Source organism: Camelus ferus, chromosome 21 (genome assembly GCF_009834535.1).
Source record: "Camelus ferus isolate YT-003-E chromosome 21, BCGSAC_Cfer_1.0, whole genome shotgun sequence".
Classification (NCBI taxonomy): domain Eukaryota; kingdom Metazoa; phylum Chordata; class Mammalia; order Artiodactyla; family Camelidae; genus Camelus; species Camelus ferus.
In genome coordinates this window covers 19785371-19811278 of record NC_045716.1, presented here as the reverse complement: position 1 = coordinate 19811278, position 25908 = coordinate 19785371, and the positions used below count along the sequence as shown (strand labels likewise).

Here is a 25908-nt window from a genome sequence, read left to right as displayed (position 1 = left end):
GTAAAATTTATATACAATAAAATACATGTATTTTAGGTGTACGGTTCCATTCATTTTGACAAATGTGTAAACCTATGGAAGCATGATCACAATCAAGATACAGAACATTTCCATTACCCCAATATCCCTCGTACCCATTTGTATTTAAACGCATCACCAACCAGGCATCATTGCAACTACTGGTAAGCGTTATGCTAGGTACATTTAGATTTGTCTTTTCTGTAATTTTATCAAAATGGAACAAATTGTATATACTCTTTGTAGCTGGAATTTTTTTCCACCTAGCATACAGTAGTAAGTCATCCATGTTTCTTATCAGTGTATTGGTTGTCTATTCCTTTTGTTTTTGCTCAACAGAATTCCATGTATGAATATACTATATATATATAATTCTCCATCCACTCTTCAGTGACTATTGGGTTTGTTTCCAGTTTGAGGCTCTTCAAATAAACTCATTATTGTTGTTTCATCTTGACTTTCTTTTTTGTATTTTTTGTTTGTTTGTTTAGTTACCTGTCTGGACTAATTCTGTCAATTCTGGCTGTCCTGCTGTTTGTAGCCACTGACGAATCATTTTTAAATAGATCTCTTTTCTTTCCTTCTTCCCTCCCCTTCCTTCTCCCTCTTCCCTTCTCACTCTCTTTCTACTTCTACTCTATCTTTATTTCTGTCCCCCCCCTCGCCCCCAGCCTTCCCCTCCCCCTCTTTCTATTTTCCTTCTTTTTCTTTCCTGGCCTCCTAAGAGTCCCTCCTGTGTCAACATAGCTCATTAGTAGCCAGTGATTTGTCACTGGTTGTGCTTTTAACTTTAACCAGTAAAGCTTCCATCTTTTGCTAAGCGGATATGTGCACACACTTACCATTCAAGCAGTTTACAAATCTGTTCCCTGGCTTCTGCTTTTTCTCTGTGCAAGGTGTCATGTTTGGCCAGGGAGAAGTAGGTAACTGTGGTCCTCTTCCGTCTCTCCTTAGTTTGTGCGCAGCTTCCAAACCTCTGGGAATAAGTGGGAGCTTATCGAAGTCCACTGTGACTGTCTCATTTCCCAGATGTCTTTGTTAAGTTTTGGTTGGTCTCTTCTTTACCTCAAGCAGTACCGCAGCCTCAGGCAGCTGTCGTGCGGTCCTTTGATTTTTGTTGCAGTCCTTACTGTTGTTTACAGCTTGCCTGGGCATAGGGCTTCTCTGTGGAGTTTTAAGTTGGGGGTTCCCTTCTGGTGACAGCAAGACTGCTGGTCCTCAGCATACAGCATCACCAAGCCAAGGGAAGGGAGGGAGCAGCCCCATGTTAAGTAGACCCTGTGGGAGGCCATGATTGGGTTAACAAATTGTAACAGATCCCAGCCGCTTATCTCCTTAAACAAGATGTGCTTAGTAACTGCCTTGAGGTTTTAGCAACAACCCAGGCCCTCGGCTATAAATGCTGGGCGTGCCTGCTGTTAGTCTTCTATCCCCAAAACAGCCTTGGGCTGGAATGGTAAACAAGTTACAAAAAGCTGCAGACTCAGAGGTGAGAAGGCTGGTTAGCCAGTGTCGGATAAGACCCCCTGAGGGGGGCAACCTAAGACCGGCACAGCCGCCTGAGTCCTAGTTGTCAAGCAGCTGATTCTCATACCTTCTGCCCTGATAAGCTGAAAGGCTCAACACGAGCATGATTCACCAAAAAGGGTCTTCTGACCTTGAGCCAAACACCAACAATAAACAAAGCCTTTGTACCCATTGTGATCCCACCCTGTCCTTCCTTAAATTCCTGCATTCCTCCTTTGACTGCACTCAATAAATATGGGAGATTTGAGACGCTCGTGGAGTTGGCTCCCGACTCCCTCTCGCTGTCTTGACTTTTCCACAGAGTCTTGAGTAATTCATTCCGTCTCGGTGGGACTTCTGCTGGGCAGAACCCACAACTGGTGACGAACCCACAGGACCCCATTGCTCTTGCTGAGGTTCTGGTAGTTCTTGAATAAGGCCTTCTCAATCTGCTTTATGCCTTTGGTCATTTTCCAGAATTCTGAAATAGCTAATATTGAAAATTTTGTCCCATATTATTGCCGATTTCTGGAGAAAGGATTTACTGAGCTCCCTACTCTGGCATTCAGGATGTCCTGGGCATTTCACAGCATTATAAATCAAACAAACAAGAATCTCAGTTCTGAAAAATTGAAAGCAAATGCAACAAGGAGAATAACCAGTTATCAAGTTTGTGACAAAACACAAGTAGGACTATTTCAAGAGACTTTAAAGCATAACAATTTGCTTCTCTCCAGGGGATAGACCCGAGGGTCAGAAAACAAATCGTAAATTGTTTTCAATAATCATACTGTTGATGGTAGTGATTTTATTGTTATTATAAGACTATCATGCGAATATAAGTTAGTGAGATATAATGCATAGTGGGACAGGTGAATAGTAGAGTGTATGGTTGAGTTAGGTGATACATAATTGTGCTGATTCACTAGGAGTCAGGATTCTGTGCTGGAGAAGAGGAGTTAATGTGAGATAGATGAGTAAAACTCTGTAGTTCTAAACTTGAAAGTGTAAATATGAACTCATCACTAGGAAAAACACAGATCCTGCCACTTAAAAAACCCAGAAACCACACTAGATTATGTCTTCCACATAATATTTTTGCACTGAAAGGAACCAGAGCACCTTGGAGAAATGGTGAATTTCTAGTTTGGTTCAAGAAGCTTACACAAGAGTCTAGAACAACTTAGCCACAACAGAAAATAATGGAGAGCTAGGTTATGAAAGCACATTTGAAAGGACTGAGAAGTGACTGATGTGGAAAGGACCCCATTTAGCAGATGGGACAATTTGAGCCTCAAGAGAAACAATGGCCAGGGGACAGAGTCAAGCATTTCAAATAGGTTTGAAATTCCTGAGCCATGAAGTCATGCAAAAACTAACTCATTGTCACCCAGGAACTTATATAAACAATTCAATTCATTCTCCTGGAAACTGGTAAATAAATAAATGGAAAGAATCAAGCACTTATTCTGTCTTTGGTTCTCTCACAGTAATGAGATAGGTATTTATGAGAATATATCTTTTTTAGAAATACTCTAACTTGGGAAGAAGATCTGATACCTTTACTTATCCACTAAAGATGTACCAGATCTGGGACAATTGTTCTCAGGGTGTGTTCAGGGCACCTGGGGGTTTCTGACACACTTTCAGAGGGTCCAAGAGTTCAAAACTATTCTTTTAACAATACTAAGATGTTATTTCAGTGTACATTGTTTTCCAGAGCTATATGACAGGTAATATTGCATAAGATTGTATTTGGAAGCAGATATGAAAATATAGCTGCCTTCTATTGTCAGAAGAATTGCAAAAATATTTAAAAAATTTTTAAAGTTGCAAAGCCCCTATTCTCACTATATTTTTTAAAAAATTAACTTAATAAAGATATATTTAAAAACTCATTCAGTTTATTTTACCTTAAGTTAGTGAATAAATATATATATTTTAAAAATTATTAGTTTTTACTTCTAATATTCTACCTACCTATCTACCTATTTATCTGTAATCTATCGAAAATTCCACCCCTCAGACGTTATTGGTGGGAATGTAAAATGATACAAGTGCCATAGTTTTGCCAAATTTACCACAGTTATGCAAGATGTTAACTTGTGGGAAACTGGGTAGTACTTTCTATACTATCTTGTATCTTTCCTTTAAATCTAAAATTATTTTTTAAAATTTTTAAAAAGTCCTAGTAGAGTCTAAAAAAAGCAGGCTAGATTTCACACAGCATATGAATTGATAAGATGGCCAAGTGTTTGCCACATGTAATGGCACTTACCCTGAGGGCTTACACTCTATGATATAAACTAAGACCAACTAAAAAGAAATTCCCTGAGTTAAGAGTAATGAAAGAAAAATTTAAATTAGAGGGAAATTTCCTTGAACATGAATGAGACCACAGAGAGAAAATGCCACTGAACTTTAGAATTAGATTTGGAAGAAAAAGAGCTGGAATATATAAATCTCCTGGAAATTAATCGTAGGAAGGATTGGCTGTGTGGACAGGGTTAGAAGATTAAACAATTGCTGAGTAGATGAATGAAGCTTAGAAATGGCCCAAATGTGTGATCACATTGAACAGTCTGAGCACTTTCTCGCCTTTTTCCTGCACCTATGAAGAGAGCAACACGTTCAAATTGAAAGATGAGATTTTTATTGTATAGTGCTTGGTTGGTTGGCTAGTGATTGCTTATAGATGTAATAGGAATTGATGTTATTTTTTACTTTCTGTTAGCATTTTACTAAGTTGGCATTTTTTTTTCTAATATCATTAAATCAGAAATTGTCAATTAGACTTCTTTGAAGGAAATACAGAATGTCACCAGACGATTACAGAATTTTCAACAGTAGTAGATTGAATACTTCCTTATATTTATAAAAATCCATTCAAAAATACTATTCTAGGTGATTTCCCCTCATCGTTTTCTTACTTAGGGAGATTTCTTTGTATAAAGCCACATCTTGCAACATGTTTCCAGTGAACTTCTCAGTTTTGGCAAGCAGGTTAACAAGAGGGGATCTGTGAGTGTGACTGTGGGACAGCCCCAGAGCAAAGCAGAGGAGGGGGACTTTCTTCTTAAAAGAGACCTGGCCACAAACAGTAAGTACTTCAAGTCAAAACGGATTAGACCCTAATGAAATTTTGGCAAGCAAGATGGAATTAACTACACCACAGTATATACTAAAAATTAAAATAAATGTTAGAATCTTTCCTTTGGAATTGATCTTCTACATGACCTTCATTTAGAGAAATCACAGTGAGGATTATGTTAATTGTTGGGAGGTTGTTATGAGACACTTCTTTCTGTTTTGCCTCAGGTTTTTGTTGTGACTTGTGGCTTCAGTAGCCTCAAAATTGAAACCTGTTGTTATGGTTATTTCACCAGTGTGACAGCGCAGTTTCTTGTGGAATACTGAAATTATTTTCCTCTCTAACTGATTTTTGTTTTATTTTATTTTGTGAATGAGTCTAAAATTCTTCAAATTAGTACGGTTACTTGTAGTATGTTTGGCAGTATGTCAATTGAATCTTTTGACTGTATGTTATGTTTTTTGTAGGGTGGTATGTATTTTGTTCAGTATCTACCCTTGTCTATAGTCCATGATGGTATTGTGAAGCCAAGGCATATTTACAGAGTATTTCATAGTTTAAAATGTATTTGTAGAGAAGAAGAAATGTTGGAAATAAATACTCTAGACATTGACTCAGGAAGCAAGTAAAAGAACCATAAAATGAATCAAAAAATAGAGAAGAAAGGAAATAATCATAAAGGCTGTATCATTAAAATAGAAATTAAAACATGTGTAATAGAACTACCAAATGAGACATAGACAGCTTTTTGAAAAAAAATAATAAGATATAAAAGTAAATTCTAAAAGGATTGATAAAAAAGATAAACACAAATAAACAATATTAGGATTTAAAAAGTGGGTGCTCATGGATGCAGTGAAGAGTAAACCTAATAAAGGAAGACTGTGTATAACTTCATTTCAGGTCATCTGAAGTCAAAATGAGATGGAAATTTTTTTTTGAAAATTATAAATATTCAAATAAGACCTACAGGAAAAGAAATTCTACGTACACTTGTTACCTTAAAAATGGAAGCTGATGGTAAATTTGTGACTAATCTAAAAGGTCTCAGGCCCTTAATGGTAATCAGTTTCAAGATATACAACAATGGAAAACAACTGAAGTCACTTTATGAGGCTAGAATTTCACAATGCAAAAACTCAGCAACCTGACAAGATTACTTGAACATAAACAAAGCGAATCAATAAACCAAAGCAAACAATTAAACCAAACACCTAATAGCTATGATCTAATTTTACTTAGGAACTGAAGACTACTTGGATACACCGTGCGGAGTTTTTACTAGGAGTGTAAGAATAATTTAACGTTAGAAAACCCATTAATGTGGTTGTCATATTAATAGATTAAAGGGGAAAGAATGAATCATCTGATCATCTCTCTACTCGCCCAATAAAATTCTCAATAAAATTAAACATACATTGATGAAACAATTTTTACCCATTCTGGATTAAAAGGGAGTGTCTTTGTATAGCTAAGTTTAGCTGTAACCAATGCATAGCAAATATACATCATAATAAAAATTTTGAAAACTTACCATTGAAATTTAGAAAAGGACAAGGGTGTCTGCCCTTGTGATTGCTACTCAAAATGATTCTAAAGTGGTTCTTTCTAATTCAGTGAGTCTATAAAAATAAAAGATATAAAGAAAAATGAGATTGTCATTATTTGCATAAGGTATAATTTGCTCTACAGAAAAACTGAACAGTAGGGAAATTAACTTAAAAAGAAAATAATTCAACAGTTTATCTGGACAAAATATCAACATGCTAAATCAATAAAACGTTAAAACAAAATACTGGATTGAGTCCCATTTATCAAAAATAATATTCAGCATGAACAAGATAAAACAAAATAAACAGAAAAAAGCTTTATTGGCAGGAAAAACAAGATGAGATTTTTTACAATATATGTCGATGTAAAATTAATACAGATGTTACATATTTGTTAACTTTGTTCCTTGTATTCATCAATTTTTGATGCTATTGTGAATATAAGAAATGTTTCTCCATATATTTAGATCATTAATTTCTCTCAACAACTTTCTTTACTTTTCAGTGTACATGTCATGCATTTCCTTGATTAAATTTGTTTCTATGTACTTATTTATTTATTTTTATTGAAATATAGTCAGTTACAATGTGTCAGTGTCTGGTGTACAGCATAATGTTTCTATGTATTTTATTGTTTTTGAGGCTTGTGTGAATGAAATTGCTTTCTTAATTTTCTTTTTGATTATTTGTTGTTAACATATAGAAATATAATTGATTTTGGTATATTTATCTTGTGTCTTGCTAAGAACTTAATGTACTTTGAAATTTGAGAATTTCCATTTATTTTAAAAATATTTTCTATTTCTTTAATTATTTTCTCTACTTGATGCATCATTATTATCATATTTTCCTTTAATTTTTAAGTTCGTAAACACGGGTTTTTTTCATTGAACATATTTAATGTTCATTGCTTTCCAGCTTTGAAGTTTATTTATTTATTTATTTTTTGATATGTCCAACACTAGAGCAACATCAAAGATGTTTGTACTGATTTCATTTCTCCCTGTGTGTAGTCACACTTCCCTCTTCCTTTTTATGCCCCCTTTTTGTTGTTGAAAAATGGACATTATAGATGGTATATTGATTCGGATCTTCCCATGTCATCACTGTTGCTCTGTTTCTTCGTATGCTCATTATTGGCTTGCCTGGACTAATCAGTACAGGTCTGATTCTCCCACAGTATTAGGCCACAGATGTCTCTGCTAATTTTTTTTTTTTTTTGTAATTCTTGTTTGCCTTTTTAAGCCTGGCTTTTAAGGGATCACTGCTGGATCAGCATGGCTTAAGAAGGTTGTGCTCAAGCACTTTGAGCCAACAAGTCTCCTACCCCTTGCCAATGGATCTTTGTTTGAGTTGGAAAGAGTGTTCAAAGTTCAGGAAGTTTGCAAGTCAGCCCTGATTTTTACTTTCCCCTCCACTTTCTTGTGTCTCTCCTCACAGCATATGCGCAAGCCTCATATTCACCCAGGGACCTGCAGAAAGCTGGGGTGGTTGTTTCCGGTCTCGTTTGAGTGTGCGTGTAGCCTTGCTCTTGTGCACATCCTTCCAGACTCCCATTATTGCCTTTTTATAGATAAGGAGACATAGGTCATATAACTAGTAAGCCAGTTTTCCTTCAAAATCTATGCTGTAAACAATACATTACACACTCAACAAATAATTATGGGACATCTACCGTGTGATGAATGCAAAAATAGGTAATGAAATACAGCAGAGGGACAAGAGTAAAATACCCTTACCCACGGAACTCACATGACAGTAGAGGTCAGAGGAGATAGAAAATAAATTAAAATATTTAAAGTGATGACATATGCTGTGATTAAGAACTGAATCAGGGAAAGGGGATAAGAGAGAAAAATGGGTCATTATTTCCAAGATGGTGGACAGAATGAGCCACTTCAAGAAGATGGCTTCTGAGAAAAGACCTAAAGCAATAGCAAGAAGCATGTTATCCAGTGTCTAGGGGAAGAGCGTTCGAACAATAGGAACTAGGGATAAAGTGGCATGATACTGGGTGGGTTCTGAAAGCTAACAGTATCGACATAGCTGCATTAGAAGAAGTGATGAGGAACGTAGTGGAAGAGACCACTGAGCTGGAGTCAGATCATAAAGGAATCTTATAGGCCACGGCACTGCGATGGAAAGTCATTGGAAAGATTTTAATGAATGTGTAGCAGTTGTTATGTACAAGGAGATAAATTCTTAAACACAAGTGATACTTGGCCTCATCAGTGAATGACTGTAAAATCGGCACAATTGTATCTATACCTGAATTACAGTGGCCCTGCTCTGCTTATTGGGTACAAACTTAGCCTTATTAGAAGTATGTCACATCTATGCTCACATATCAGATTTTCAGCATCAGTTTCCAAGTGGTTTCTGACCTGTTTTTTTTTTTTTTTTTTCTCTCCACTTCATGCCTCCACTTGCTGACTGCTTGCTGCCCACAAGGTTGCTTGGAACAGCTTGATGGCTTCCACTGCTGCTGGTACCCATGGTGAGAAGATGATATATTCTCACCTGTTTCTCCCAAAGCATCTGACCAATCCTCAGTTACCTTTTGGAGGGATGCTCCATACAGAGCCATGGTATGGCTTACCCCTCAATTCTCTGTCTCATCTGATGCCCAGTTCCAGGAGCTCTGTGCTTGTGTCTAATCTCCTAAAGCCTCTTATGTACAGGAACATCAGCCCTGGCTCTTACGCTTCTCCTGGGATTTAATACAGGATCTCTTAACAGCTTTTCCTTCAGTTTCAGTTGGCTGGCCAAATTACCTAGTTAAGTCATAGCAGCAAATGAAATCATATAGGTTGCAAAGGATTCACATAAACTCAATTTGAATGCAGCATGTTAAAAGACTTAAAAAGTATTCTCCATCTCTGTTATTATTAAAAGTGTCCCCAAAACACTAGTAGAAGCACATCTGCCTACCACTAAAATATCATATGTGCTCCAGAACCCAGATGTTACATTTAAAAGAAAAAAAGGGAGTTTCCTTTAGGAGAGGTAGGTGCTTTTCATTTTGTGTCAAAAAAAGCTGGACTACCGATACTCTTCAAATGGAGAACAACAATGATTCTCAAAATGTGAACTAAAAGTATCTCATTACAAAGCAAAAGATGTGTGAATGTTGTCATATATGTTTAATTTTCATTGATTTTATTAAGAGTGCTACATATGTACACACTTTCTATTAGTTACAGTTACACAGATATTTGTGTAAGCAGATAAGACTAAACAGAGGTGATAATAAACCAAGTAACCGTGGAGAAATACACATTGAATCACATATAGGAAAGTTTGTTTACCAGCAGTGTCATCTACATAGTAGCCCGATGGGGAGAGGGGTTCTGCAGTTGATCACCAGAGATGGCCACACACAATACCAACTACAAATAAAGTTCCAACATCAAAAATTAGTCAAATATTTTAAAAAGGAAAACTAACCATGCAAATTAAATATTCATATCCATATCCTAAGAGACATATATTTGAGATGTCTCTCCTAGTTTTATCAATTACTAAGGACTTTTGTGTAATAACTGTAATAAATGCCATAATAATTTTACTGATGTTTACCTACTGAGTAAATACATCACAATGATAGTATATCTCAGGTGATGCCAGATCCTCACAGGTTAAAAAATAATAATCTCTGGAAAATTATCATATTAAAAAAATTAAAGAGATATAGAAGCTATATACCTGAAAATTCTGTGATAAAATAATCAGAATTTTATTCTTAAATATACTCAGCTGGATCTTCATTACTTTAATCCTTATCCTTATTCATATTTTTATTCTTAGTCATTTTTACCTCTATTTTATTAAAGAAGAAAATGCAAATGAAAATTAAAATGCTACCATTTTATTAAAGAAGAAATACACAAATACACACACATATAATTGATATAAGCTCACATTGTTTCCTCTAGGATTTGCCTTCCTAGTGTTTCATTGATTTTGCCAATTTTGTATATTCTAGGCTTTACAATTAGTTGTGTATCTAATGCATAAATATATAGAGGGATTGTAAGGATTCACTGTTTGAATGTATTCATGTTATTACTGAAATGGCTTTAAGCCAGTAAAAATTTTAGTGAGTTTTCCCATCCATACACAAAAGCCTCACTGGACAATAAAAATATCCATCAGCAAGTCAGTCCACGGAATTAGGCAAGGAACAGACGTGGAATCATCTCTCCATTGTCTTCTTCCCTCTGCAAGTCTCTGCTGGGGGAAGTGGTCAGAAATGAGGTCTTAGAGAAGTGAGCCTTCAGGTAGCATCTGGTCTTGTAGGTCACTCTGAGACTTACTCCTTTTCTCTGAATAATGTGGGAACCACTTGGAGGTTTTGGTCTGAGAAGAGATATGATCTGACTTGCTTTTCAAAGGATCATTCTGACTGTTTTGTTGAGAATAGACTTGAGGACAGGGACAGGGTGGAAGCAGCAGGACCAACATCAGGCCTCCTGGAATAATTCAAGAAGAAGATGATAGTATGAAACCACAGTGCTAGAGGTGGGGGTGGTGAAAAGAGACTTGTAACTGTGTGTGTTATGAAAATAGAGCCAATAAAACTTGAAAGATTCTGTTTTAGAAAAAAATGGAAATTAGGAATGACTCCAGGGTTTTGTTTTGAGAAGCTGGAATTCCATTTGGAATACAGTAAACTAAGACAGATAAGACTATGGAAGAAAGAGATTTGGAGGGCAAACGGAGGATTTGGTTTTGGATGTTTATTTTTTTATTAAAGTATAGTTGATTTACCATGTGGTGATAGTTTCCGGTATACAGCAAATTGGTTCACATATGCAGTCTATATCTGTTTTGTAAATAAGTTTATTTGTGTCATATTTTAGATTCCACATATAAGTGATATCATATGGTATTTGTCTTTCTCTGTGATTTTCTTCACTTAGTATGATGATCTCTAGGTCCATAATCCATGTTGCTGCAAATGGCATTTTCCTTTCTTTTTTATGGCTGAGTAGTATTCCACTGTGTGTGTGTGTGTGTGTGTGTGTGTGTGTGTGTGTGTGTGTGTGTGTATGTATATATACATATATGTGTGTGTGTGTGTGTGTGTGTGTGTGTGTGTATACCCAAACTTCTTTATCCATTCATCTGTCAATGGACATTTAAGTTGTTTCCATGTCTCGGCTATTGTAAATGGTGCAGCTATGAACATTGGGGTGCAGGTGTCTTTTCCAGTTAAAGTTTTCTTTGGTTGTGCGCCCAGAAGTGCAATTGCTGGAGCATCCAGTGACTCTATTTTTAGTTTTTTAAGGCTCTTCCATACTGTTTTTCATAATAGCAGCCCTAATTTATATTTTCACTAACAATGTAGGAGAGTTCCCTTTTCTTGGATGTTTAGTATGAAATGCCTGTTAAGATTCAGAGTTCAGAGGTCAAGCAGTCACTAGGTTTAGGTCTAGAGTTGAGATGTATCCATGCTAAAGACACTTATTTGAGAACAATAACAAAAAGTGTGAGAACTCCTGCACAGTGGTGGGGACAGTCCTATGAACAGATAGTTGGAATGCAGTGCTGTGATGGCTGGTCAGAAGCCAGTGTTTTGTGTTGTGGGTAAGGCTGAGGGCATAAGGGAAGGCGTGGCTGGTTCTTCCTGAGGATTACAAGAAAGGCTTCAGACATTCCACTGAAGGTGGAGTTCCAAAGGTGATCGTACACCAGGACTTCAGGGAGTGCATGGAGATACACAGTATTTCAGTTTTAAATGTTGTGAGGATACTAAGTGTTTGCAAATACCTGAAGCATGGAGCGATGCCATTCAAAATGTGGTCCAAACAGCAGAATGAGACTAGGAAATATTTGTAACAAGATAAGCATAAAAACTGAAAGTTAATATTTAGAAACTTTCATAACAATTCAACAATTTTGTGCATATTAATTAATAGTAAAACAAGAAAAGTTCTTGTATCTCCTTTTTATTTTGTTTCTGAAATCATTCATTTTCATTGTTTACAAATATTTGGTATATAATAAACTGGGGGGAACATTGCCTTGCACCTCACAGAGATTGAGAAGCACTGCCGTAGATTATGAGGAGGTGGGCATGGTCATATAAAAGACTGGAAATAGGGAGTTGGACATACAGGCCTTTGCATGGCATGCACAGTATTTAACTGTGATCTCATAAGAAATGGAAGGCCGTGTGTTTTAAGCTATTTTTTAAAAATTCTTAGAAAGTTTTAGCTCAAGCGTGTGACAAAATTTACTAGTGTTCTCTCAGGTAAATCAGCAAGGTGATGAAATAATAAAAAAATAAAAGTTTCAGAGGTGGTGCAGAATTAGAGGAGTGATAAATTTGTGAACAGAATACGTATAAAGGAATAGTGATTATAATTTCATTTCACAGTTTCATAAAAGCATCATGGCCAAGTCCTTCTTCACACAGGATATCTGTAGAAGGATGATCTGAGATGCCAGGTGTGCAGACCTTAGGTCAGAATTAAAAAAAAAAAAATGAAGCAAACGACAAAGATACAGCTTTGTCTAAAGTTGGAATAACATGTTTTCAACCCCCTCCCCCAAACAACTAACATGAAAGCATAAAACTGTCAAACAGAGATCTGAAATCACACGAGTTCTGATTTTAAACATTGCCAGGGGGGTTTCCTCCTCCAAGCTGTAAACAAAGCTGATGACCCAGTTCACCCATTTCTTACACTGGAGATGTTTTAGGTTTTTTTTTGTTTTTGACACAGAGAAGAGTTTTTGGTAAAGATGAACTACAGTGTTTTCATTTTAGACAGATAACTGGGTCTCATGCATAGACTGGTTTTAAGTGGTCAATAAAGAGATGTTTTCAGTGTTTACTGTGTAAATTGAGAAAAGACTGAACTAAAGTAAGGGGTGAAGTTTAATCCTGGGTACACAATCTAACCTAAATTAGAAATTAAACAGCATATCATTGGGGAAAAAAATGTCAGTCTGTTGCCGAGTACAAATTCATTCTGCTCGCCGCACGACAGGCCGATGAATCGGGAGATGAGGTATTGGGGCAAGGAATAGTGACTTTACTCGGAAAGCCAGCAGACCTAGAGGTTCGCAGACTAATGTTCTGGAGAACCATCCCGCTCTAGTCAGAACACAGGCTCCTTTTATACAAAAAAATAGGGGCGGGGATGTGGTTGGTTGTTGCAATCTTCTTGCCGCAGGCGTGCTTTGTTCTTGCAGCCATCCCTGTGGGGAAGGTCATGGTGTCCCTGTAAACCTCCATCAAAACAAGTTATTCTCTACTACAAGTCTGTGTCAAGACAGAGAAGAATTACTTTCTGTGTTCTTTGTCTTCACACTTCCTTGAAACTTAACTGAAGTTATGTTCACAGTTAAAACATGGGTAGTTTTACTGGGTAGGAATTAAGGGAGGCTCTGAGCCACAGTAAACTGCACCTTGGGACCATCTTTGCGGGACTAGCACTATGAAAAAATATTATTGAAAATATTATTGAATAAAAATATTATTGAAAGAATTGTCTTTAGGAGACCTAAGAAAACAGTCTTGAAAATACATAATAGAAGCAAGAGAAAGTTAAAGATAACTTGGAATTTTGATCTGGTTTAAAAAGATAAAAAGGGTAATAGAAGATTTCTAATTACTTCAATTTAAGCATTGCCTATAGTAAAGATGATGGCCCCTGTTCTTAAGGAAAGTAAGAACAGTTTCACTAGAAAAGTGGTAACATTGAATAAATAACCTGTTAGCAATAAATGTGTCCGAGGAAAAAGAACTAAAGATATTTTAAGTGTTTCAGATAGAAATTTGGAAATATAAAACATCAAAAGAGAACGGGCAACAGTAATTAATATTATTTTAAATGTCCAAGTTTATCAAATATTTGGCAAAATATTAGTTTTTTTTTCCCAAGAAAGAGGCTCTATCCACAATTTAAAAGCCCTAAATAAGTGGGTCTTCTCACCCAGAGAATGGGCTTTTAGTGTCTAGATTAACCTTTCAGTTACATGGTGCCTTCTTTCAAATAAATGTTCAGTTCATGAGAAGTTGCTTATCAACTTGAAGCTGAAAACATAACAGCTACCTCTCTTAATTAATCTTCCTGAATTAAGTGTCTGAGATAACCAGTACCAGAAATGTGGACATAGATACAGAATGTGTCTACTTTGAAAACATTGTGGAGGGTTGTTTAATGTGGAATTTTGGAGATGGAATTCTCCACTTTCCACTTAAAGGTGATCAGCCACAATAAAAGACACACCCTTAGTTTGTTCTTCACCTTGATTTTGTTTTAGAAAATATCATAAACCTCTGAATTCTTTATTTAATTTTAAAAAAGGTCACCTTGCCTGCTACCTTTATATTACCGAAAAACCCAAAACAAAAAATCAAAAGCCCTTCACTTTTCTAAGAGTAGATACACAGGACCTGTGAACATGCAGTATTTGTGTGGTGGTGAAGAAGCCATGTACTTCTCTTTAGTGACAAGATATTGGATTAAGCTCAAATAATTCAGATACTGCTCATGGCTGGGTGCCAAATGTTTTGTCACAGGATGCAAAGGGATTCACGGAGGAGATACGAAGAGACTTTTGCGATCTGAGAGACTTCAATCCCTCTATCAACCAACTTGACCTAGCAGACGTAAACATTCCATCTAACAATAGCAGAAAGCATATTTATTTCAAGAACACAGGGAACATTCACCAAGAAAGACCACATTCAGGGTCATTAAACAAATCTCCATATATTTAAAAGAATTGAAATCATATGAAGAATGTTCTATGATCACAATATATATCAAGCAGTTCTTAACATCTGAAGACAGAACCACACAGCAACCAATAATAGTGGGAGACTTCATTACCCACTTTCAACAATGAATAGATCACCTAGAATGCAACAACACTGATGAACTCAGAGGACACTGTGCTTAGTGAAATAAGCCAGTGAAAGAAGGACAAATACTGCGTGATTCCAGTGATATGAAGTATCTAAATTAGTCAAACACATAGAAACAGAAAGTAGAATGGTAGTTGTCAGGGGCTTGGGGCAAGGGTAATGGGGAGTTTCTGTTTAATGGGTACAAAGTTTCAGTTATGCAAGATGAAAAATTTCTAGAGATCTGCTCTACGACATTTATTTATTTTAATCCATTCAGCTACTCTATGACTTTTGTTTGGATAATTTAATCCATTTACATTTAAAATAATTATTATTAGGTAAGGACTTACTACTGTCATTTCATTAATTGTTTCAGACTGTTTTGTAGTCCTTTGTTCCTTTCTTTCTCTCTTCCTTTGTGAATTGATTTTCCATAGTTTTGTGTTTTGGTTGCCTTCTCCTGCCTTTTGTGTATTTGCTGTAGGTTTTTGCTTTGTGGTTACCATGAGGCTTAAATTAAAAATCTTATAGTTTAAGCAGTCTATTTAACCCTCATAACTTAACTTTGATCACATACAAAACCTCTACCATTTTACTCCCCACACCACATTTTATGTTTTTGGTTTTACAAATTTTATCTTTTTATATTGTTTATTAATTAATAAATTATTATATAGTGATTTTTATAGTTTTTAACCTTTATATTATAGGTAAGTGGTTAACACACCACCATATTCAGTGTTAGATTGTTCTGAATTTGACTATATACTTACATTTACCAGTATTGTATATTTCCATAAACTTCTTGTTAATAAGCCTCCTTTTATCTCATTTTGAAAGACTCCATTTAGCATTTTTTGTAAGGCAGCTTTAGTGATAATGAAATATCCTCAGCTGCTTTTTTTCCGGAATATCTTTATCGTTCCCTCATTTCTGAAAGACAGCTTTGTTGGGTCAAGTATTCTTGGTTGGCAGTTTTGTTCTGTTAGCGCTTTGAATATATCATCCCTCTCTCTCCTGGACTTCAAAGTTTCCGCAGAGAAATCTGCTGTTAGTCTTATGAGGGTTCCTTTTTTTGTGAGAATATTTTTTCTCTTGCTCTTCAAAAAATTTTCTTTGTCTTTGAGTTTTGACAGTTTCATTATATGTCTTGAGGAAGATCTTTATGTGTTGAGTCTTCTTAGGGATCTGTAAGTTTCTTGAACAAGATATACAAGTTTCTCCCCATATTTGGCAAGTTCTCAGCCATTATTTCTTTAAACAAGTCTTTTGCCCCTTTTCTCCCTTTCTTCTCTTTCTGGGATGGCAATAATGCATAGAATTTTTCTCTTGATGGTATCCCATAGCTCACATAGGCTTTCTTCACTCTTTTTCATTCTTTTTTCTTTTTCTCTCCTCTGACTGGATAGTTTCAAGTGACTTTTCTTTGACTTCACAGATTCTTTCATTTGCTTGAGTAAGACTGATGCTACTGATCTCTGTTGCATTTTTATTTCATTCCTTGTGTTCTTCATCTTTAGAATTTGTTGGTTCCTTTTTGATTTTTATCTCTTTGCTTAACTTTTTGTTTTATTGGTGTTTTGTTTTCCTAATTTCACAGAATTATCTTTCTGTGTTTTCTTGTAGCTCACTGAGGTTTCTTAAAACAACTAATTTGAAGTATTTATCAGGCAAATTGCAGATCTCTGTTTCTTTGGGGTTGGTTACTGGAAAATTACTGTGTTCTCTTTGTGGTGTCATGTTTTCTTGATTTTTCATTTACTTGACTCTTGTACTGCCATCACTGAATCTGAAGAAGCAGTAGCCTCCTTCCATCTTTGCTGACTGCCTTTGGGAGGTAAATCCTTCCTGTCAGCTGTGCCAAGAACTCTGAGGTCTTTTGAGACATTTTCTATGGATATGCCTGCTCCACACTATTTATTTCCTGTTGCGGGGAGGATTCCTTACAGTGTACCCCTTCTCTCAATCCTGTAAAGCCAGTCTAGGTGCTGACAGCCTCCCATTTGCTTACCCCAAGGTGATGCTGATTGCCAAAGTTTATGTGGTTTCTCTCAAGCCTGCAGAGTAGGGCTAGCTTTGCAGGATAAGAGTCTGCAAAGGCTCAGTTTCATTGCTCTCATGGGTATGCAGTGAGCTACTGAAACAGGAGGAGAGGATTTTTTAAGTGAGATATGCAGAGTATTGGGGATACCCTTGGGCCAGTTGGAAGGATCTGTAGGTGAGGTGTCCCCAGAAGCTCATGGATGGGCTTCCTGATGGTGTCTGAAAAGTGGTTAGTACAATCCACATCTCTCTGATACCCTCTGAGAGTGCTGGCTGCTGTTTTCCCAGCCTTTCCCTGACCCCCGGCCATGCAACGCACCACAGTATTCTGCATGGGTCAAGAAAAAGTTGGTTTCTTCGGCAGTGTTTTACACAACTAGGAAGCTGGGTGCTCACTCGTGTGTTCCCACTTTCCCCTGAAGGGGACATCATGGGTTGAGATGGTCTCTTTTTGGTACTGTGTTGTGCCAAGAGCACCCTGGGGGAGGGGTGAGGCAGGTAGAGTAAAACTTCTCCTGTTACCCTATTCAGTGCATACAGTATATATTTCTTCCCCAGTCGAGTTGTGGAATCTCAAACTTCCACAAAGGTACTTTCAACTGTGGGTGATTTTCAAAATCAGTGTTCTTTGGGGGAAAGACGGTAAAAAGATGACTATTCTGTCATTTTGTTAAAGTCAATCCTATCAATTATTATCATCAGTAATATCATCATTATCTTCATAAAATAAAAATCTCATCAGATAATGTCTCAGATTATAAACTCTTCAATACTTTTTAATAGATTTGAAGGCATATTTTAACTCCTTAAGTTAAAATTCTTACCGAAGTATTCATTGTTTCAAATGATGTTCTGTTTAATGTCTTATTACCTTTACACACACACACACACACACACACACACACACACATACTCCTCAAATTTATTCTGTTTCATTAATTGTCTACCCACTATTCTGCCTCTAAAACTTCACTCAAGCATAAACACTCCTAAGAAGGCCTTATTAACCTCCATAACCTAACTCACATTTCTCTGCCACGTGCTCTCAGGGTGATACACACATTTTACATGCACCTCTCTCTTGTAGCCCTTCATCAGGGCACAGTGCAGTCAGAGCTTTCTTTGTCTCCCCCAGTAGGGATTAAATTTCCTAAGGGGGAACTATCCTTATTTGAGCGCACATCACCTGAATAGAAAACATTTCATGATGAAAGTTAGAACTAAGTGTACGCTTCTGGAATGAACAAATAAGTAAATGGTGTCTCCAGGCCCTTCAAGTGACAATTCCCATGCTACATTGCACCTGCTGGAGTTGCTTTCTGCTGCTCTCACTGCTGCAGCTATGCCAGCCCATTGCTCTATCATTTCTCAAAACATATTCTTCCTCTTTGAAATAGAGGCTAGAGTGCAGGATGGAGCACAGGAAATTCTTGCCTCCAACCAAGGGATGAAAAGCAAGAACTGCAGGGGAAGCCCATGGGAGGCGGATGCCAGGTCTTTCCTGCTGAGTGTCAAGCAGCCTCCGGATTTCCAATGAGCCACCTCCCTAGGGAGTCTAAACTAGAAAACTAACAAATTCCCCTAGACTATTGTGTGATTCGTTCTTTGGCAAGAGATTCTTGAGGTCCATTTCCCTCTTGGATCGTAGTTCCCTGTAGAGGGAAGGCAGGACCTGTTTCAGGAGCAATGCGGTAATGGCTCCCTAGGGTGCTGGGTAGTGAAATTACCAATCAGGGCATTTACATTCATGCTCATAACCAGAAAAATGCCCATTAATAACTCATTAAGGTTGTAGCTAGGTTAGGCCATTCAGATGGGGGGCCCAGTGAGCACTGTGCTTGGGAGTGTAGTTGTGAGTCTCTTGTCATTGGTTTGAACAGTTTTAAGAGAACTGGAGGAAGATCTGTATGGGAATACTGGGAATGGTGCTATATACAGCAAATTATAAAAGACAGGGCAACTGCATTCCCCTGGAGCCCAGGACTCATATTTTGGGGAACATTAAACTCTTTCAACACTGGTGACCTGGGCTTCCTTATTTCATAGATAGCTTAAGGAAAATGACTCATTAAATTATCTAAAATGTCAGAGTATATTTATGCCATCTCATAGATAACAACTAATTATGCCTTTTATCTTATGTTCAATTCAGAAATTGTCGAGATATTTCAGAAATGTTGTCTATGTATACATGATAGACAAAGATCGGGGGGTGGTAACAAGGAAAGTAGCTGGATGTGGATCCAAGATAATGTTGAGGTGGAGATCTTAAGGTTAGGAAAAAGGGGAAACTTTAGAGATATTGCAGAATGGTCACAGGAGGTATCTGTAGTATCAATCTCCAGAAGGAAGCAAAGAAGGAAATTATTAGGGCTTCTTATGTGTAATTCCAGGCTACATTTTAATTTCTGCTGTCTGTTAATCCTCATACTATTCTAAATTTCAGAGGAGAAAATTGAGATTTTAGGAAGATTTAATTACTTACTCAAAGAAAATGCTGAAATAAGAATATGAATTTGTGCCTTTTTACCTCGTATCTAGTACTTTCTTCACAATATGAATCTATTTCTAGCTTCTTTGCTCATTTAATACCTTTACCAGCTGCATGACAATATATATATATATATATATATATATATATATGTATCCTTACTGCCCAAATGACTCTTGAAAATATTCACCTCCAGTTGGTTTTCCCAGGTCAAAGGAAGTGGAAGCAAAACTCTATAGATTCCTGCCTTGAATGATTTTTTTTCCCCTTAATTTTCCCCTTCAGGCCCTATCATAAAAAAGGAAAGGCAAACAATGCTGAAAATAAAAAGTGTCATGAATATATACATGTTTTTCGTTTTCAGCAACACTGATTCTCTTCAGATTCCTCTTCTGCTTCTAGAGAATAATCAGTCACGTCAAAAACAGCAGATATGGGGATCAGGGGGCCTGAAAAGGTAAGAAAAAGTTCGTTTTCCAACAAACTTGTCAGCTCATTCTGCCATATTTGCTATGGTCATAGATCTGTCTGCAAGACAGAGTGAGAAATACGTTTTAATTCCAACCTAACGTGCACGTGCGCGTGCACACACTCCATGTGAAAGAGAAGATTCACTTCAAAGAAGGATCACTCATATATTCTGTACTTTCTCCAGTGGTTTCTCTGTCTCATCTATTCTGTTTGTGTATTAAAACTGCTGGTGTTGACCGTTAACTGGATTCTGTAACCTCAGTGATGGGATAAGCATAGAGTTTCAAAATCACTGTCTTGGAATGGCTGATTTGTTTAGAGAGGAACCAGCCCAGCCAGAACAACAAAAAACGATAGTCAAAGAAAATCGCACCTCTAGCAGCACGCTTCCTACGTAATGGGTGATATTTTAAGCACTTTACGTATGCAAATACATCGAATACTCACAGCTGCCATGTTTCAGATAAAGAAACTGTAGCAGAGTAACTTTTTCACGGACGCACAGTCACCACGTGGAAAAACTAGGACCCAAATCCAAGCTACCTGTCTCCAGGTTCCATACTCTCACCCACCATGTAACACTGACTTCTTAAACTTAGTACTATTAGTTCATACTATGACTACAAAATTTTTCTTTACTATAAATACATCTTCATGCAGAAATCTGCTATAGTAGGATAGATTTTCAAAAATGAAATTACTGGAAAAATTGAATGAATATATTCAGCGACCTTAATACAATTTGATGAATTTCTTTCCATAAAATTATAACCAATTGTGAATCCTATTAGCAAATACTTATATGACAGGCTGGTCATATAATTCATATCCCTACTGCTAATTGGATGAGTGTAAATGATCTTTTAGTTTAACTTGCATTATGTTTTAAATGCAGTAAAACTAATTTTTATATATGTGATGCATTTTATTTTTATTTTATAAACCATATGCTTAATCCAATTTCTACACTAGAAGTTGTTATTTTCTCCATTAGTTTGTAATAAAATTTTTTATTATTATTAACATTTTGAACATAGCTTTGGTAATTTTTATTTCTTGTTTGTCTTCTAGTATTTCTGATTGTACTTTTGTTGAAAATATGTTATTTTATACAGTCAAATTGTTGGTGATTTACTACTCTGACAATCCTTCCTTAGCATTAAGCTTAACTTTTCAATTTTTCCACCAACTAATATCTTTTTTCTGATTTTTTTTGCATTTTTTTATTGACATATCCACAAGAATTTTTTTTGAACATTATATGAGTTGGAGATTTACACAGATTTTTTTCTATTTATTAAAAAAGTATTTATTGAGATATTATCATATTTCAGGAACAGTTTATGTGGCACTGAGATCATCTCATTTTTGAAGCTTTGTTTAATTTCTCTATGAAACAGTTTAGGCATACTAGAGATTTTTTGAGGACTAGCTGTCCAATAATATCCTTTATTTTTCTAAAGAGATGTGCTTATAATCAATAACCATTTTTACTTTGACTGGGAATTATTTTCCCAGAAAATTATTCATTTCCTCTAGATTTTCAAATTTCCTTGTGAAGATTTATACAAATGATTCTGAGATTTGAACATTTCTTTCCTAAAATGGTTGTTTGCCTTGTCATTTTGTGCTTTGTATATTTGTGTTCTATCTTTTCTCTTTTTTTCTAGCTAAAGTAGTAGTGGCTTCTATGTTTTGCCATTTTTTTTCAACGATACAATGTATTTGTGCATATTTGTATATATTTTAGTACTTTTCTGTTTTCTATAGTATTTTATTTGTATTATTTTATATTTCTGTTTCCCTTTAATTTAGTGCTCTATTTCTAAATTTCTGATGTTTTATAAAAATGTTTCAATCCTCTGGTCAGGTATAGAATCTTCTCTTCCATTTTTTGTATATATTTATGGCTATATTAATTGGGGTTTGAAGCTGGGTTGAGCATTATTATCATGGTAAATCTTAAATTGGCACACTAGAAATGTAAACAATTTATATTTAAAATTATTTAACCAAAATGTTTTGAAGATCTGTGATGTGTCCCAGAAACACTTAAACATCCCAAAGAAAGACTCAAAACAGTGAAAATTAAATGGATTCTAATGTTCTAAAGGTCTCCATTTAGTGATTAAAATAGGTAAATATATGAAAATTTAAATCATCAATGTATCTAAATATCCTTCAAAATAACCTTTTAAAAATACCTGATATTCATGCATTTTATTTGTACAAATTGATAGAGTTGTGTGATTATTACCACAATCAAATTTTAGGACATTTTCATCATCTCCAAAAGATACCTCTTACTTGTTTGCTGTCAAATTCCATTCTGTCCTCATCCCAAGGTTACAACCAATCTGCTCTCTGCTGATATATATTTTCCTTTCCTGAACATTTCATATAAATAGAATTTCCAGTGTGTGGTCTTTTGCACTAGTCTACCATCATTTAGCATAAAGCTTTTGAAGATAATTTATGTTGTGGTATATATCATAGTTCATTTCTTTTATTGCTGAACAGTATTCAATTTCATGGGTATATTAATTTTACTTGTCCATAAATGTATTTGTTCATAAATTGATAGACAGCTGGATAGATTTTTTTCTTTTGAGTATTATGAATAATGCTCCTAGGAACATTCACATGAAAATATTTATGTGAATAGTATTCACTTCTCTGGCATATTCCTGGGAATAAAATCTTTGTGTCATTAGGTAAACTTGTATTTACCATAAGAAACTGCCAAACTTTTTCAAAAGTGACTGCATAATTTTACATTTCCATCAGCAAAATATAAAAGGTTTGGTCCGTCTACATCCCCACCAGCACCTTTTCGTGTCTATCTTAAGTATAGTCATTCTGGTGCATGGAAACAATCATCTCATTATGGTTTAATTTGCGTTTCCCTAATAATGAATGATGCTGAACATATGTTCATATACCTATTAGCTACTGATATACTTTGATGAAATGTCTCTTAAAGAGTTTGCCCATTTTTTAACCTGCATGCTTCTCTTATTTTAATTGTTAAATATTATGTATGTATTTTAGCCATAAATCCCTTATTGGACATACACTTTGCAAATATATTTTTCTCTGTGTGGTGTTTTCTTATGTTTCATAATGGTACCTTTTGGAGTGTGTGTTTCTGAACTCTCACTTCTGACCATTGTCTGTATGTGTAACTATATGCCAGTATCATACTTTCTTAATTAGTGCATCATTTAGGGTGAATTTTGCAATCAGGAAGTATAAATCCTCCATCTTTACTCTTCTTTTTTCACAATTATTTTGGCTATTCTATTTCCTTCCATATTAATTTTATGATCACTTTGTGACTTTTTACCAAAAAGTCTATGTTGAACATAGTGATCCCTTTGCTCATAATTTCCTTATAATGTTGAGTCTTCAACCCATGAACATGGGTGGTCTCTTCATTTAATTAAATCTTCTTTAATTTCTCTCAGTAATGTTTGGTGGTTTTCTGTGTATATGTCTTGCACCTTGTTTGTTAAATTTGATCCTAATATTTTTATGCTATTAAAAATAATTTTCTTTGTTTCATTTTCACACTGTGTGTTCCTGCTTGTAGTAGACAGAATAATGGTCTTTCAAAGGTGTCCATGTATCAACCCCAGAAACATGTAAATAGGTTGGGTTACATGAAAAAGGAGAAATAAGATTGGAGATAGAATTAAATTTGCTCATCCTCTGACCTTCAGCTAGAAGACTATTTTACATTATTCGTGTGTGACCATGTAATCACAGTGTTCTCAAAAGTGGAAGACAGAATCAGAAACAGAGAAGGAGATGCAACTTCCCTGGATTTGAAAAAGGAAGAAGGGGACCATGAACCAGAGGCAGCTAAAAACTGGAAAAAGGCAAGATTCTTTCCTAGCACCTCCAGAAAGGAACACAAGCCTGCATATTATTGATTTTTATATCCATGTACCATAATGCATTTATTCTTTCCTCCTCTTTTCAGGTCTTGGCAGAAAACCTCACAATGGTCACTGAATTCCTATTGCTGGGTTTTTCAAGCCTGGGTGAAATTCAGCTTGCCCTTTTTGTGGTTTTCCTTTTTCTGTACCTAGTCATTCTCAGTGGCAATGTCACTATTGTTAGTGTTATCCGCTTGGATAAAAGCCTCCACACGCCAATGTACTTCTTCCTTGGCATTCTCTCAACATCAGAGACTTTCTACACGTTTGTCATTCTACCCAAGATGCTCATCAATCTTCTTTCTGTGGCCAGGACAATCTCCTTTACCTGTTGTGCTACCCAAATGTTCTTCTTCCTTGGTTTTGCTATCACCAACTGCCTGCTGCTGGGAGTGATGGGCTATGATCGTTACGCTGCCATCTGTCACCCTCTGCATTACCCTATCCTTATGAGTTGGCAGGTGTGTGGAAAACTGGGAGCCACCTGTGGGATCGGCGGGTTCTTGGCCTCACTAACAGTAGTGTATTTAGTTTTCAGCCTCCCTTTCTGTAGTGCCAACAAAGTCAATCATTACTTCTGTGACATCTCACCAGTCATTCGTCTGGCTTGCACCAATACAGATGTTCATGAATTTGTCATATTCATCTGTGGGGTTCTTGTACTCGTGGTCCCATTTTTATTTATCTGTGTTTCTTACATCTGCATTCTGAGGACTATCCTGAAGATTCCCTCTGCTGAAGGCAGGCGGAAAGCTTTTTCCACCTGTGCTTCTCACCTCACTGTTGTTATTGTTCACTATGGCTGTGCCTCCTACATCTACCTGAGGCCAACGGCAAACTATGTGTCCAACAAAGACAGGCTGGTAACGGTAACATACACAATTGTCACTCCATTATTAAACCCCATGGTATACAGTCTCAGAAACAAGGATGTCCAAGTTGCTATTAGAAAAGTGTTGGGGAAGAAAGGATCTCTAAAATTATATAACTGAAATTCAGTTCAGATTCTGTAATAAACAGAGCTCTGCTTTTTCACATACATATTATATCTGTAACCAATTCATTGAAGTGATAAATCTCTCTAAGATATGTGTCATAAACTCTGTTTTTCTCATAGTCCCTTTATTCCAACCTGTAAGGTATTATTTTTCAGTTCCTGAAGTAGAATCTCAGGTAGTTTCTGAAATCTTTATGTCAAGTTTACTGTGATAACAAAAGCTCTAAATTTTATTTAATGCTAAATATTTCCCCTTTGTCTTGCATTGGAATTATTTAATCGGTGAAGTCTACATCGGGCCAATGGAAGTTGACCTGTATATCAGCTCTGTCAGCTACCATTGCTCTCTCTGCTAACTTTTGTGACTGGTGCTCAAGGACTACACTGGGGAGAGAGAAGGAAGAAGTGGGGGAAGTTCTTACTTGATGCTACTGTCACGCTCTGGCTGCTTCCAGGGCTTTGCAGATGTGTACTGAGTCTTTCTCATGTGCTGAACTTTCCTGAGTTTCTGGAAGAATTCCCTTGGAGTTTTTCCTTGGAGTTTTTATAAATTCTTTTTTTTGGTGACAGGGTTGAAGCTGCATCTGGCTGACAGCTTGTGAATCTGCCTCTTAATTCTGAAAGTCCACCAATTTTCTGAGTCACATCTTTCGGAGGTCTTATTGGGCAAATCCACTTTAAATAAACTGGCCCATATCTGAGTCAAAAGAAATTTTTGTGCATCCTTGCTACTTCCATAGTCTTTTTTTTTTTTTAACATCTGAAAAACTATCAATTCTTTTTTTTATATATATGTATATAGTCAGTTTACAATGTTGTGTCAATTTCTGGTGTACAGCTTCCATAATCTTTTTGTCATTTTTATATCAGCTAAAATTCAGTATCCATCTATGAGAAAAGTACCTCTTTGGGAGTTGGGGATCTAGTACTATAC

The 25908-nt window shown here is 36.2% G+C and overlaps 1 protein-coding gene across 1 annotated transcript; it reads left to right on the top strand.

Moving 5' to 3' along the window:
* The first annotated feature begins 19998 nt into the window (after window positions 1–19998).
* Window positions 19999–24969, top strand: LOC102522620 (olfactory receptor 10R2). Its single transcript, XM_014553822.2, has 3 exons — window positions 19999–20022; window positions 23759–23917; window positions 24022–24969. Exons 1-3 carry the CDS (start codon window positions 19999–20001, stop codon window positions 24967–24969), a joined length of 1131 nt encoding a protein of 376 aa, XP_014409308.2.
* Window positions 24970–25908: the final 939 nt, after the last annotated feature.